This window comes from Rousettus aegyptiacus, unplaced genomic scaffold (genome assembly GCF_014176215.1).
Source record: "Rousettus aegyptiacus isolate mRouAeg1 unplaced genomic scaffold, mRouAeg1.p scaffold_m13_p_6, whole genome shotgun sequence".
In the NCBI taxonomy this organism is placed as follows: Eukaryota; Metazoa; Chordata; class Mammalia; order Chiroptera; family Pteropodidae; genus Rousettus; species Rousettus aegyptiacus.
In genome coordinates this window covers 104,261,918-104,277,847 of record NW_023416309.1, presented here as the reverse complement: position 1 = coordinate 104,277,847, position 15,930 = coordinate 104,261,918, and the positions used below count along the sequence as shown (strand labels likewise).

The window sequence follows — 15,930 nt, the reverse complement described above, 5'->3', positions numbered from 1 at the left end:
GGGATATCAGAAGGCCCTTAAAATGATATATTCATATTATAAGAATTAAAATGAGATTGATTTAGGTTAATTGATAATTCTAGGTTAAATTGAGTAAAGGCTTTCTGTTAGTACCTCCCAACAGGTGAGTCACTTAATAGCCTATTTACTAAGTGGTGAGGTATTAAAATAGGAAATGATCAACTGTATAGCCCACCTTCAGACTGGTTTGTGTGACAACAATATGGATGACTGTTCTTTTTGCAAGATTTATCATTTGAAACACTTAGTATTAACTTGCTTTTTTCAAAAGCAGTTATGATCATGCTCTTGGCTCTATTGTGAATTACTGGAATGTTGAACAAGACTAAGACTACACCTTTTAAAGTAAGTTTGCAAGAGCTAAGTTTTGAATGTTTTCTCTTCTCACTGCAAGTTACAAACATTCTTCTAGTCTTCACAGCATTGAATGTGTTTACAATAAATCCAGGGAACTCCAAAGGACTTCAAACTGAGGTCTATTCATATTTGAACGAACACATAAAATCCTTGTCAAAATTTATAACAGAGGGAGCAACATAACCAAAAGCACAGTGACTATAGTACAAGTATTGCCAAGGTCAACATGGGTTTTATTGCTAGAAAGATCTGGGAGTAGCTTTAGGTTTAACTTAAGCTCACCAACCTTTCTAATATTTGATTTCGGTAATGGCTAGAAGGTCTGAATGTCTTCTGGAGAGTGGTATGTGTATTTTGCCAGGAGAGGAGAGGTCCTGTGCGACCTCACTTAAATGATTAAAACAGGCTTTAATTGGTGTTAATGCCTTACTCTAACTAGAATTTGCGAGAAGGGTGGGTGGGGAGTGGTATTTTTTAGGACTAATTGAAAACTGATTCAACCTCTAGTAACTAAGCAGTTTTCAATAATAGCATGGTAGGTCAAATTCATTATGACTTATAAGAAGCTTTCCGGATAGGTTGGAGTATTTATTACATATTTTACTGTTTAATGTCTAATGTGGGCATTTTAATTTGTAAGCACTTATTGAATTGATTGTGGGGCTGTGGAAAAACATTTACCTATTTACCTTGGAAGTAAATTTTAAGACAGTCCACTTTTTAGCATGTGTGTTGTGTCCAGCCTGTGGTTGTCTTAACTAATAAATGTGATTTTTCTCCCCATTCTCTCTCATTTATTTGTGTATGGGCCTCTTTCCTGGTGTGTGTTTCCTTTGTGGGAAACACGTTCATAGTGCCCACTTTGCTGTTAATAGAATTGATTTATAGCAATATGTTTTAAGTTTTCTAGTTTTCTCTTTTTATGGAATGGGTCTTCTGAACTTGTCCTACAACTTACATAATGAAAAAACAACTGCCTTTATATTACATTAACTTAATTGCCAATATCAGTCTAGTGGATCTAGTAGCTTGTTCCTTGCATTTGAATTATTTGCCCAAGGTTTCCCTAACTATGAAGGGAAGCTGAAGTAGGAGTAAATGGATTTTGAAATCAACCGTTTTCTTTCGGGTACTCTTTCCCCAGTATTCGGGCAATTTTCTTCAGGGTTTTAAGGGTTAAAATGGAGACTAAACTCACAAGCTTGGGGGTATCCATTTTAAACAAGTCAAGTTTTATTGGATATTCTGATGAACGCTTAGGAAGGTCACCTCTGCTAGAACGTGATACACATTAGTGGTTCTCAGGAGTGCCTCCACATTTACCTGGGGAGCTTGTTTAAAACTGCTGGCTTTCTCGGCAGGCTTTTTAAAGTTCCCCGGTGATACGGGTGCTATTGGGTTTCCTTTTTGAGAACCATTCCAGTGTGTGAAGGGACTGCCCTTTCCCTCTCACAGCCCCACCCACACCCAGGAAAACGTGGAGGTAGGCATGCTTGCGGTGCATTTACCTAATAGAGTTGTGAAGACCTGGGTCTAAACCATGAAGGACTAGGACAACGGGACCAAAATTTATTTTCGTTAACACGGTTGAGTGTCTAGGAAGTGATTTGGGGAGTGATCTTGCAAAAGGAAAGAAAGCAAAGCTGACAATAGTGGCTACGGATCGGTAATGAAAAGTAGGTGGGGATATTTATCAGGGCAGATGAGGGCAAATAATAGCAATTGCTGGGGGACCGGGCTTTACTGAGGTGAAAAGGTACGAGGCCTGACTCCGCCATGATGAATTGGGGAACACCTGCAGCTGCCGCAGCGGAGTCATAAGAACGCACTTCCGTGGGCGGGGCCGGCTGAACGCGAGCTCACTTCCGGCGCGCCTGCGCAGTTGGTTCCGGGATTCTTCGGTGTGGCGGTTTTCGCTAGCAAACGGAAGACTGCTGTTAAAGTCCTGGGGGTGATGCGACCCGGTGCAACCATCAGGACCTGCCAGAAAGTCTGCAGGTGCCTGTTTTCTGGGTTTGGGGGTCGAGTCGATGGGGGCCAGCCAGAGGTGTTGGCGGAAGGGAGTAACCCCCTTGGAGAGCTCCTGAGGTCGCACGCGGAGCTGCCCCTGGGAAGCGAACCAAGAGAAGCCCCAGGGTCTGATGAGGGGACCGAAGCGCTGTTAGAGATTTGTCAGAGAAGGCATTTCCTCAGTGGCACTAAGCGGCAGATTACTCGAGATTCTCTCCTGACCGGGTGCCACTCCGGCTTTGGCCCCTTGGGCATAGAACTGCGGAAGAACCTGGCGGCAGAATGGTGGTCTTCAGTGGTGGTGTTCCGGGAGCAGGTCTTTCCGGTGGACGCCCTCCACCATGAACCGGGCCCCGCGCCGCCTGGGGACAGTGCCATCAGGTTAGTTTCTGCAGAAACTCTACGCGAAATCTTGCAAGACAAAGAGCTGAGTAAGGAACAGCTAGTAGCATTTCTTGAGAACTTATTAAAAACTTCTGGGAAACTACGGGAGAACCTTCTTCACGGTATGCTTCATGATTTCATGCTTCAAAATAGGTTGGGGTGGAAAGGCAGTCTCGCTTGATTTCGCGAATTGCAACTGGCCTTTTATTCACGTGGAAAGGTTACCAGGCTCTCAACAGTTTGAAGTAGTTAGGACGGTGCTTCTACCCTGGAGAAAACTGGGTCTTTGAACTGTTACTGTTCCTTAAAAGAATCTGGCCGGAGGGCCTGGTTACGCTCTCACTTTCACAGGGCAACCCTAGAATTTTAAGAATCTAATTGAGTCTCCCTAGAATTAGGCCCTAAATTAAATCATGTTTTAAATCATTTGTTCATTGTTGCCGAAATGATTATCTACAGTCACCCTTCAATTTTACACACAATAGGCTAATCAAAGCTCCTTTTTCTAGAGCAAAAAGAAAACGCCCTCCAGTTTTTCTTACTGAAAACTGATCTACAATCTTGTTTCTAGAACCCTTTAGATATTTTTTAGTTTACAAAAAGTAGGACTAATCAAGCTTTATAGCGATTCTCCGGTGAATACACAGAAACTCAGAGGGGACCGTTCGCCTTTAAAGTCAAATAGAACATGATGGCAGAGATCAGGGAAAAAAAAAAAAAACAGGTTCTTTACAGACTTGCTCTCACAGCATCTCATCTTTGCAAAATGTTGTCCTTACCATTTTTCATTAAGTGGCACTATAATTACCAAATGTTCATGGTTGTCTAAAAATCAGTACCCATATAGTAACTTTTTAAAGATTTACTTAAGAAAATAAAGCAAACCAAAACTTGAATAAATGTGACAATTTTGATTTATTCTATGATGGCTTTATTTTGGTGATAGTTCAATCACTGCTCATTACCATGACCCAAAACAAATCGATCTTTTCTTCCTTATTAAAAAATAAAACTTAGCTCTCTTAGATGTCCATCAAAGCATCTACGGTGTGCCAGACACTTTCTTACCTTTAGGAAATTTACATCCATTTATTTGCCAAATCCTTCAGTTGTCTACTGTTCTTAGCTTAGCGTTACCTAGTTTACCTTTTCTTTCTATTCCCAGTACCCTGGTTCTCTTTATTCCATGTCTGAGCTATTGTAGCCTCTACTTATGGTTAGTTTTTTTAAATTTTCAGCCATTATGTCTCCAAGTTACCACCCCATTCTTTTTCTTCTGTCCTGTGACTACACATATGTTAGATATTCTCCCCAGCTTGTCATTATCTTTCTTGGACAAAATCACATTTTAAAGTATGTCTAATAACTCAGTTGTTTTTGTTTCTAGTATGTTTTTCTCTGGGCTTCGGGTCATTTGGATGTTCTGGTATTCTAGGTAATTTGTTTACAAATTGTAGAGATAAATTGTAGGTGTTTTCTTCCCGGGAGGATTTACTTTTATTTTCAGCAGGCAGCTAGAATAGGAGCATATCTTAATACAGTCGAGGATTAAGTTTCCTGAAGGCTGAACTTCAGTCTTTTCATTTCTACTCAAGTGTAGCCAGCCCCTTCGAGTGTCCCTAGTGAAAGGCTGGGGTATTTACTAGAGCCTCCTGCTGGATGATACAGAAACTGCAATTTTTGTACTTAGAAATGCCAAAAGATTTCAAGAAGTTCTGCTCAGCATTTCAGCTTCTTCTCATCCTCGAGAATTGGAAAAGCAGCACTAAATGCTGAGTTTACCTCTTTGCTCTTTTCTCCAAATTTTGAACCCTCAAGTCCTTACTACCTTGATAGCTCTCTTATATCTTTAAACAGATTTTTTATAAAAGTTTCTTGACCAATTTTTTTTATTATCAACAAGTTAGTCTACTATTATCAGAAATGGAAATCTCAAATCAAGTAACTTTTGAATACAGTGCTGTCATTTAGTGGGATACAATCTTTTATATAACTAGCATAGAGAACTACAAATCTTAGATTTTTCTAAGTAGAAATGTTGGAATTATAATTCTAAAACTATTTTATATATATATTATAGCATAAAGCAAATAGATAGATTAATATTGGAAACCAAGATTTTCAATGTAATAGTAAAGAGATACAAACAAAAGAATAAACTTTGTAATGTTAAATTTGAATTGACAATATCTTTATGAACTCATGATTTTTTTTAAGTCACAATTTAAAATATATATATATATATATTTTTCTAACTTTCTTCATTGAAAGGGCCTAGAAGCAATGACAATAGCAGTGAGCACACCTAGCACCTAGATTTTGGTTTCTAAAATGAACTAGTTCTTGGAGAAATGGCTGATTTCAGGTCTAGAGCAGGGAAAGTACTAAGTCAGTTTGGGACGTTTTAGGGTGCTACAAAACAAAGAATTACTCAAAGACTGGTGGGGTCATATCAAAAAGACATGGGTGCAGTTTGAAGGAGACACACACACACTGTCTGAATTTGGGACAAATTGTTGTTGGTAATGGGTCATGCCACATTAAAATAAAAAAATTAAACCATAGTGATAATCAAAAAAATAAGTGAGTCTGCTGTTGGAGGAAGGAGTTGAGAGAAGTTTGTTTTTACAGAAGCTATACAATAAATGTAGAAGGAAAAATAGGTTAGAAAAATGACCATGTTATGATTTTAATATCGCAAAGGTATATTAATTGCTTCTGGCAAGGATTATCAGTAGATTGTAAAATATAGGGTGGATGATTGTTTAGGAGCAGGGTATTGTTGGAGAATGGATTACCTTAATCAGGTAATCAAATTTGCTTTTTTAGTAGTGGGATAACTTGATATTATGTTCCTCCTATTGGGATGCGATAAGACATATACAACAACTGTAGTATTCCTGCTTAAAGTGATTAACCCAAATTAAGTAATAAGGAAGCAATCAGGCAAATCTCTAATGTGAGTTAATCTATGACTCGCCCAGACTCAAAAGTCAATGTCATTAAAAGCAAAGTTAGAGAGGGAGGAGTCAGGGAAAATGTTTTAGATTCAAGAGATTAAAGAGACCTAATCAAAATGCAACCTTAATTAGAGAACAGCAATAATAACATTTTGTGATAACTGGAGAAAATAGAATATTGACCATATATTAGATGAAATTATGGTATTATTAATTTTATGGTGTAATAATAGTATAATTTTAGGAGATGCATGCTGAAATGTTTTGGGGGTAAACAAAAAATGTGGCAAGATGTTGACAGTTGGTGAATCTAGAAGAAGGGTTTATAGGTGTTTATCGTACTATTTTTTCAACTTTTTATAGATTTAAAAATCTTCTAACTCAAAAGTTGAGGGGAAACTGCCTAAAATTAACTGGTAATTAAGATCAGCCTTAATAGTTTCACACTACTTGTACTGCTGCATTAGCATTATTGGATTATTAATTTGTCTATAAATTGACCAAAATGGTTTGGGTTTATAGATTAGATTTACATGATGATTGATTTCTCTTTTCACAGGTGCCTTGGAGCACTATGTTAATTGCCTGGATCTGGTAAACAAGAGGCTACCTTATGGCCTCGCTCAGATTGGAGTATGTTTTCATCCTATTTCTGATACTAAACAGACACCTGATGGTGTTAAAAGGTAGAGAAAACTGGCAAATAACTTAACTTTACTGTATTTACATAGTTAAGCACCAGTCATTTTCAATTTGAGATAAGATTATATAATTTTCAAGTTAGTAACCATCTGGTGTTTCTGATATCCAAAGAATCAGTGAGAGGACTGAAGCCTCACTGGTATGGTTTACTTCTGGGAGAACTGCCGGCCACTGGCTTGATTTCTGGTTACGTCATCGACTCCTGTGGTGGAGAAAGGTACTACAATAATCACCCTTAATTTAATACTTAATAAATAAATTGTCTTAATATGTCATGATAATACTTATCTATAATAAGTGAAATTTTGTTTGATGTAACTTATATTTTTAAAAGACTGCTATTCTAAATCAACAAATATAAATTAAAAACTAATGATTTTCATTGTTCTATATAACAGAGTTACTTTGATAAAGACATTTATTGATCTCTCTCTCTTGTTCAGAAGCCTTTGTTGATAAGCCTTTACATTCGAGGTAGAGTTCAAATCCCTTACCTGGCATTCCTGGCTGGCATAGAGTTTGAGCCTTGCCTACTCCTAAAAGCTTTGACTTTTGCTCCTACCTTCATGAACTCTTCATATTAGTCAAAATAGTTCTGTAATTTGTTATCAAGTTTTAGTATATGCTGAAGAGAAAAGAATTGAAGTAAACATTTCGTCTTGCTATTGTCTTATCTTTCTCCAACTCTTAAAACCATCAAGCACCCACCTAAACACACAAAGTGGAATAATCACAAATAATCAAGCTCTTCACAGAAAGATAAGAATGATGAGTATGTGTGATACTTTTTCTTTTATCCTGCTTAGTTCTTGGTTACCTTCACTCTTATTAATTGACAATTTTTCTCTAGTTTTTTTTTTTTTTTTTTCCGACTAACAAACAGTATTTTTAGCAATATATTCACTCATATTTAATTAAACTCCACAATTTTTATTTGGGGACTTGACCATTTTCATTCAGTTGCTGCATAAAAAGTCTTAGGCAACTTTACTTTTTAACCGTTACAACTTATAAGACAAACTTAAACTGTTTTTTCCAGTTTGCTGTGAGTCCCTCTAACTTCAGCAGCAGTGATTGTCAAGATGAAGAGGGACGAAAAGGAAACAAACTATTCTACAATTTTCCCTGGGGAAAAGAACCAATAGAAACCCTGTGGAATCTAGGAGATCATGAACTTTTACACATGTATCCTGGAAATGTGTCTCAATTACATGTATGTTTTACCTTTAGTTCCTATGTATCCTTTACCTAGATTCTCTATGATCATTTCTGAACCATTTGAAAATAAGCTGCAGACGTGGTGCACCATGACCTTCAAGTGCAAGGACACTTAACACAATGTAGCCATCAAAATCTGGAAAGTAATAGTAATCCACTGTTACCATCCAATCCATAGAACTCTCTGGGTATAACAGATTATTCCAATATGCCCTGTATAGGTCTGGGATCCAATCTAGAACCACACATTTCACCTAATTGTCATGTATCCTTAGTCTCTTTCGAATGAACAGTTCCTTTTATTTTTTCTTGTTTTTCATGACCTTGATATTTTTGAAGAGTACAGGTCAGTTGCTTTGTAGAATGTAGAAAGAAACGTTTCTTTCATGTTTCCTCAGCCACAGAAATAACGCTGCCCTCTTCTCGTTGCATTGTGTCAGGAGGCACATGTTATAAAGTTTATTGGTGATGTTAGCTTTTATCACTTGGTTAGGATGGTGCTACCAGTTTCTCCAATGTAAAATTGATAAGCATTTTATTAATGTCTTTAATGAGTAATTAATAAGTCTTTTGTGGTTGGATACTTTAAAACTGTGTACCTAACTTGTTTCTTACCAAATTTTGACCTACTGGTTACAGTATCCATTGATGATTCTTGCCCAAATCAATTATTACCATGAGCGTTGTCAAATGATAGTATTTTTAAAATTTTATCATTCCGTCTAGATTTATTGATCAGTTTGTGTTTTGATTCTATAAGTCAAAGATATTTAATTTTAAGAGATCTGCTAAAATATATGTTATTTTTGTTCTATTTTTTTGTGGAGGGCCGAGATGGACGAAAAAATGTGGTTCCTTCTGTTTTATCTATAAATGGAGATCTAGACCGAGGCATGCTGGCTTACCTCTACGATTCGTTTCAGCTAACAGAGAACTCCTTTACAAGAAAGAAAAATCTTCATAGAAAGGTGCTTTTGATATTTCAGAGATAGACTTGGGAAACTAAAAATGCCCCCCCCCCTTTAGAACTAACCTAAACTCTGAATAACAAATTTATTTAAGTGCAAGTAATTTAAGTATCTTTCAGTTCTTTTAGAATCTGGCCACAGAGATAATTAAGCAGATTCCCACAGAATAGAACAAGACATCCCTATTTGGTTGTCCCAAAGGCATTTCTATTTGATCCAGGGGAGCTGGGCAGCTGTCTCTGATTGCTAGTATCTGAGCCTTTCCATTGATAGCCTCCATTTGTATCAGAAGCTAAGTGTTAAGCAGGAGTAAATAAGATAGACTAGCAAGACTTGCCATATTGACCTCTCTGCTTCTGATCTGACCCCAAGTGACTGATCAGTGGATCATAGGAACTAGATATGGAGTGGATCATAGGAACTAGATATGGGCCTAGTTAAGAGAAAGGCTTATTTTAGGATGAACAGTTTTGGGAGTTTTTTTTTTTTGGTCTGGGGTGGGGGGAGGCGGGGTGGGGAAGGGCAGCACTAAAAATCAAGAAGGAGAAGGGATTGAATCTGCACGAGAGAAAAGAAATGACTAATGGAGTAAGATTTTGGAAGAAACAGGAGGGCTCAAACAGCATCAAGAGTATAAGAATAGAGGGACTTGTCTTGAAAGGAGTAATTCAAAACAGCAGGGAGGAAAGAAACAGTTGTATAGATATAAATAGGGGAAATTTTACTCATACCCTGTATTTTCTTAAGGAATTAGAAGGCAAGACCATTAGCTTAAACTGTGGAGGAGTAGGAGTTTAAGTGGCAAGAGTTTAAAATAGTCATATTCCCCTAGAATGTGAAAGGGAGCTGTCCCAAATCAAAAGTTTTAACGTGTCAAGGATTCAACTGGGATTGGAAACCATGAGTTTGTAGCATCACCCTGCATAGTGAAGTAATGTATTATGCAGTACTCATTTAGCATGATGTGGCCATATAGAAAGTCATTATAGAACTGTTCTGGGAGTTGGGATTTATAACATATGTGTAGCAACCATGCCAGACATGCTCCTAGCTTAGAGCCTTGTCATTGTTCTCCCCTTTGCCTGGAATGCCTTCCTCCCATATCCCTGTGTCTGGTTCCTCAACCTCCTTTCTAGTCTTTGCTCAAATGTCACCTCAGAGAAGAAACTTTCTCTTGCCACCTATTTAAAATTGCAAACAACCGTCCCCCAACCTTTTTGCCAGCATTTCTCCTCTCTTTTATTTGTAGCATTTACCACCTTCGAATATATTATTTACTTATTTTGTTTATTATCTGTTTCTTCCCATCATGAACGACAGTGATTTTTGTCCCCAGCACCTAGAACTATTTCTGGCATCAAGTGGCTGTTCGAATGCTTGTTAAATGGGTGAATGAATGAGAAAAGTGGTGGGTTTTGGTAAGAGAGTGTCCAAATGATAAGCTACATGGTCCCAGCTGGGTAGGGAAAGCTATGATCACAGGAAGGGGCAATTTGAGGGGAAAATGGAATTGTCAGAAAATGGGAGGGTATCATGTGAACAGCAGAACATCTGTTAAAGTGGAGAAACCCATGCACAGCTGGATTTAGACAGCTGAATATACCATTACGTGATTTTTTTTTTTTTTTATGGCTTCAGCTAGCTTCCATTTTCACATAGGAAATTTTAACTGTTTAAGATGCTTCATGTTTGTTAGTGTTTGCGTTATATTTAAATAAGCTGTGTTGTCCTCCCCGCCCTGCTTCTCTTTCAATTGCTGTAGGTACTTAAACTGCACCCTTGTTTAGCTCCTATTAAGGTTGCTTTGGATGTGGGAAGAGGCCCAACAGTGGAACTAAGACAGGTGGGTTAAATGAATTTTAATGTCATTTTAATTATAACCATTATTGCAAGTAAATGAGTAGCTTGCCATTTAAATTTTTATGTTGATTCATTTGCTTTTTTAAAAATTGTAACTAAATAATGAACTGTAGATAAATACCGTAGTTAATTATAGATAATTCGAAGTATCGTATATTAAAGAAAATGAATATAATTCAGTGGATTTTGCACTTATCGTGCCCATAGTTGCAATTTCAAAATGTGTATGCATAGTTGTGGTAATCAAAATATTTGTACAGGTGTCTAGTGAATTATTTCTTGCCCCCTTCCTTTTTTAACTTAACATTTTTGATGCTTGCTGGCATAAATACAGATTTATAATCTTATTTAATTTTTCTAATCTCTCTGGTCTAAATACACTTGTGAAAAGCCAGGAGGGTGGTTTTAGTTTCTTTCCAGAGACCCATTCAGCTGTCATCATTTCTGTCTGGATGACTCAGACCCATCCGGGACCTGAGTGAGGACTCCAGAAAGATTCGCCCAAGCTTTCTTCTGGTGCTCCTGTGAGGAGAGGGGGTCTGGGAATGTGGGGATAGTCAGTTTAGGAAAGAAGATAATAGTTCAGTTTCCACTCTTTCCTCCAAGGGTTGTGGCAGGCTCCCTAATACCTTGGTAGGGAGCAAGTTCTTAGGTTATTTTTTTGCTTGAAGGACAAAAAAGAACTTTATTCCCTAGATTTTTGTCATTAAAATTGCAGGCCTTGTTTTGTTTTTGTTTGTTTATAAGAATATAGTAGTAATTTGTGCCTTGGGTATTTTTAATTTAACAAAAGAGTAGTATGTTGTATATCTTATTATGTTTTTAACCTCAGCAGCATGACAGAATCCTTATGCATGTAACTTTCTGGGCTATGCAAGAATTATATACACAGGGATGGAATTCCTGGGTACAATGAATATATGTATCCTTAATTTCACTATGGCAGCTAGGTTGCTGTCCAGACTGGCTGCACTTTTTTGTACTAATCCATGGTGCGAGGGTTCTCATATCACTGTGTCTTCAGCACTTAATCATGCTTAGAGCCTTTGCTCTTCTTTTCTACCCTCCGTTAGAGCAGATTTTCTGCTGGCAACCACTAACTTATTAAAACCCATATGTATATTAACTTTTCCCTGTTAATTTTGTAGATTTGTTAATGTCTATATTCTCATCTATTCCCCCAAGTATCAAATACCTTAACACCTACTTACTTTACTATGGTCTTTTCCTGGGAACTGGTTAGAAATTCATTCTTGGTCTCCACCTCAGACCTGCTGAATCAGAAACTCTGGGAGTGAGGCTGAGCAAAGGGTGTTTTGACAAGCCCTCCAGGTGATTCCAATGCAAGCCAAAGTTTGAGAGACAGTGCTATATCTCAGGTACCCCCACCCCTACCACACCAGGGATTTTGGGTAATGTCTAGAGACACTTTTGGTTGTCACAAGTGGGGAGGGGAGTGATACTGGAATCTGTCTAATGGAGGCCAGGGATGCTACTAAACATCTTGTGTCAGCAGAGCCAAATAGGAGAAATCCTGATCTAGAGTTTTCACTGTAGATTGCTAAGGACATTTAGAATTTTGCTTTGTTTTGCTTCACCATTGCTTGTTAAGAAAACAGTAAATTTACTGTGTCATTTACTCATAATCATTTCCGTATTTCCTGCCAGGCTTTTGTCTCCAGCATTCCACGGAAACTAATCAAACGTTCTTTTCTTGAAACATTTTCTTTAGTTGGGTTCAGGAATACCACTCTACTGGTTTTCTTCATACTTTTCTGGAGACTTCATTGTAGTTTTCTGTACTGTTTCTTCCTTCTCTTCCTGACATGCTACTAAAGCCGAAGGGCTCAGTTTTCCACTCTCAGATGAGCTTAGAGTTAACATAGCCCTTTGGACTTACTGTTTTTCTCTGATAAAATTTCTTTTGGTTTTGTGGTGTTTTGAATGATGGTGAAAATAAAAATTCTTATATTTGGTATAAAATTTTCTCTCAGAAGATTTGCATTTCATATTTAGCTTTAATTTCTTCATTTTCAGAGAAAGAATGCAATTTATACGTATAAAATATACAAATTATAAACAGTATTATCACATAATTAAAAGAATTTGTGCCCATTTTAAAGATTGAAAAAGGTGATTTATGGTTTCACAAAAATAGGGTAATCACTCTAGCTACTGTTATTTCTTTCATATTTCAAGTTTTTGTATTTTTTTCTAGGTTTGTCAAGGGCTATTTAATGAACTACTAGAAAATGGAATTTCTGTGTGGCCTGGTTATTTGGAAACTGTGCAGTCCTCACTGGAACAACTTTATTCAAAGTAAGAAATGTCTTCCTTTTCGCTAAAATGTGTTTATTTAGAGTTTTTGATTATATATTTTTTATGAGTAACAAATAAATATATCTATATGTAATATAATTTAAAAGTATTCCCATTTACAGAGATGTGCCCTTAGTTAATACAGCAAGGAACAATATTCATCAGATATATTTGAGCATATGCTATGTCAACTTCAAGACAATGTCATGAAATATATATACCTGAGTTTATCAGTTTGTCAGGGATGGATGCATTTATTGAGTCAAGACTGAGGGAACATGAGTAGAGTGCCTTTTGCTCCCTGGTGTTGTGGTTCATTATGAAGCAGAATGGAAAATAACTCTATCCCAGAGGACCGAGAACTAGTCTCCTCGGTGATAGGCATCTCAGCTCAGCCATTCTCTTGAGACTGAAGCCCGGCTATGTCGTCCTTAGTGCCTCTCTTTTCCTTACTCTTCACATCTGATTTGTCACTAAATTTTGTCTTGTCAGCCTACCTCTTAAATATATTTCAAATCAAGATTTCCCCATCTTCACTGCCACAACCCAAGTTAAGGTCATCAATATTTCTTGGCTGGAGCATTGAAATAATCTCCTAATTGATCTTTTTGTCTCCAAATCTTAACCCTCTGCTATTTCATTAACTTCTGTTTTTTTTTATTAAGGAATTCTTTCCTCCTTTGTGTTTGTTATATTTTTAGCTTTTTGTGTTGAATATGTATATTTTGAGTGAAAAGTTGTGAAGCTTTGTGTTTTGCTCCTCAGCTCTCTAATGGCTTGCTAAAATATACCTTTCAGATGATGTCAAAAGAAAAGTAGGCTTCTATGGATAAAATAACTTAATTGTTTTATCCTATATAAAGTGAAAGGGTGGTACTTGAACTTTCCAGTTCTCTCAGGTACTTAAATCATATCCTATCCTTTGAGTCATGTGGGCATTACCAAGTTATAGTTGTTCTTTATATGTTAAAGGCTTTATTGTTTCAGGATACTTTTATCCAAGTATTTAGTAAGCAACTACTATGTTTTATGTACTTAAATACAGCAGTAAATAAGAGAGAAAAGTGTCTTGTTCTTATGAAGCTTATATTCTAGTGGGGCAAAATACAGAATACACAAATAAATAAGATGATTTCTGATGGAGTACTACAAGAAACAAAACAATGAGATAGAGTGCCTGGATAAGCAGAAAGAAGGCTAGAAACTATGAGTTAGCATACAGTTATATATTAAGCATGATTTTGGTATGATATGTTGTTTACTGGATTTTTATTATAGTAGTATTATAAAAGACATTTATTTAAAATAATTTGTCTTGAACTTTATCCAAATACCAAAAAAGTGAGGTAATTCTGAGGTTCATCCGTAATATCACCTTGAATGATTTGTTGAGGTACCAGTGTTTATTTTTCAGATTTTATTTTCTTTCATGATATTTCAGTTATTACAATAAGTCAGAAACTTTCTGAAAGTTTTACTTTGTGATTTAGAAATTTGAATAAGCTGTTTTGGTGGTATAGCTCTCAAGCCCTCCTTTGAGTTTTTAACTCTTAAAAGTGGCATGGATTCTAAAGTAATTAAAGCTAGTAATGTGAATTTACAATTTGCATTTGTGTGCATGTATTTTGTTTAACTACTTTTTTTCTTAGATATGATGAAATGAGCATCCTCTTCACAGTTTTGATTACTGAAGCTACTTTGGAGAATGGATTAATACATCTGAGAAGTAGAGACACCACAATGAAGGAAATGATGCATATATCCAAAGTAAAAGATTTTTTAACCAAGTATATATCATCGGCTAAGAATGTATAGATTTTAATATTGCTATAATAAATATTCACTTTTCCTAATTTGGTTGTCTTATATTAACTTGGATGTGTTTTAACCCTTTGCACTTATGAAGTGGACATTTTTTGGTGCTTTTTTTGATTCATTTTTTATTATTTATATTTATATTTCTTGACATATTCTATTGTATAAAGAATATGTTTAGCGACAAGAAACAAAAATCCTACTATACTAGATTAAGCAAATTGGAGTTTTTCTTATAACAAGAAATTTAAGGGTTAGACTGTCTGGAGCTGGTATAATTGTTTCTTCTCTAGTTAGGGAGACAGGCTTTTACTGTCTTTCTGTTTCACCATCTTTAGTATGTTGGCTTTTATCTTTATACTTGTTGCTTCGTAGTCACAGATGGCTGCTATATTTCTAGACTTCTCGTCCACATTTCAATTAGGAAGAATGTCAAAGAGATAAGAGCTAGTGAGCGAATACTTTTCCCTTTTTAATTAGAAAAGTAAAAGCTTTCCCAGGCATTCCAATCAGAAGACTTATTTACATTGCATTGGTCAGAACTTGGTCACATGGTCATTCCTAGGCCAATTACTCTCTAAGGGAATGAGAATATAATAATTAATTTGGGTCAAACACAGTTTACCCCTTGAGGCTATCATAGTGTTTTATCTTCCTTGAAATGGGTTTTGATTTCAGGAAAGAAGGGGTTTTAAGTCTGCTGTCAAATATTGAAGATTAATCCAAAACTAAACTAAACTAGAACATTTATTGGTTTTTGAAAAGCTAGCTAACGTAAATGTTAGGTGGCATAATAACTGTTACAGTGTATTTTATATCTTATTCTAATAGATATGTTTAGAAGAAATCCTTGAACCTCTTTGTGTCGATTGTATTAATTATACTATTATTACCAGCCTGACAAAAATTCCAACTGATAATTTATGTAAAATATCTTGAAGTTTAGCTAACTTGTCTTCTTCGACTTTACTTACTAGATTTTTTTTTTATTATTATTATTTGCTATCATGGAGAGTTGCATACACAAACATATACAAAATGGTATGATTAAACCCATTTACCAACAACCATCAACCCATGACCAGTCTTATCTCATCCACCCAACACTATTCTCCGATATTATTTTAAAGCAGATTGCAGCTATCATTTCATTTGTAAATTTTTTTGTTAAGGATCTTTCGGTAACCATTATTACACCTAAAAAAATTAACACTAGGTGATACTAAGGAATTATTGACAGTTTCCTTGGGTTTGATAATGATATTATGGTTTTATATTTTTTTAAGTCCTTATTCGATAAGACAACTTAAATATTT

General features: G+C 36.1%; 1 protein-coding gene across 3 annotated transcripts; it reads left to right on the top strand.

The window, feature by feature from the left end:
* The first annotated feature begins 19 nt into the window (after positions 1–19).
* Positions 20–15,469, top strand: POLG2 (DNA polymerase gamma 2, accessory subunit). Of its 3 annotated transcripts, XM_016128991.2 has the most exons (8): positions 20–2,894; positions 6,292–6,418; positions 6,546–6,651; positions 7,474–7,647; positions 8,480–8,620; positions 10,383–10,463; positions 12,699–12,799; positions 14,449–15,469. In XM_016128991.2, exons 1-8 carry the CDS (start codon positions 2,333–2,335, stop codon positions 14,612–14,614), a joined length of 1,458 nt encoding a protein of 485 aa, XP_015984477.2. In that variant the 5' UTR covers positions 20–2,332; the 3' UTR covers positions 14,615–15,469. The 3 variants fall into 3 exon arrangements, with proteins under 3 accessions (XP_015984477.2, XP_036079388.1, XP_036079387.1); XM_036223495.1 differs by lacking the exon at positions 6,292–6,418 and having other exon boundaries at positions 20–2,769; XM_036223494.1 differs by lacking the exon at positions 7,474–7,647.
* Positions 15,470–15,930: the final 461 nt, after the last annotated feature.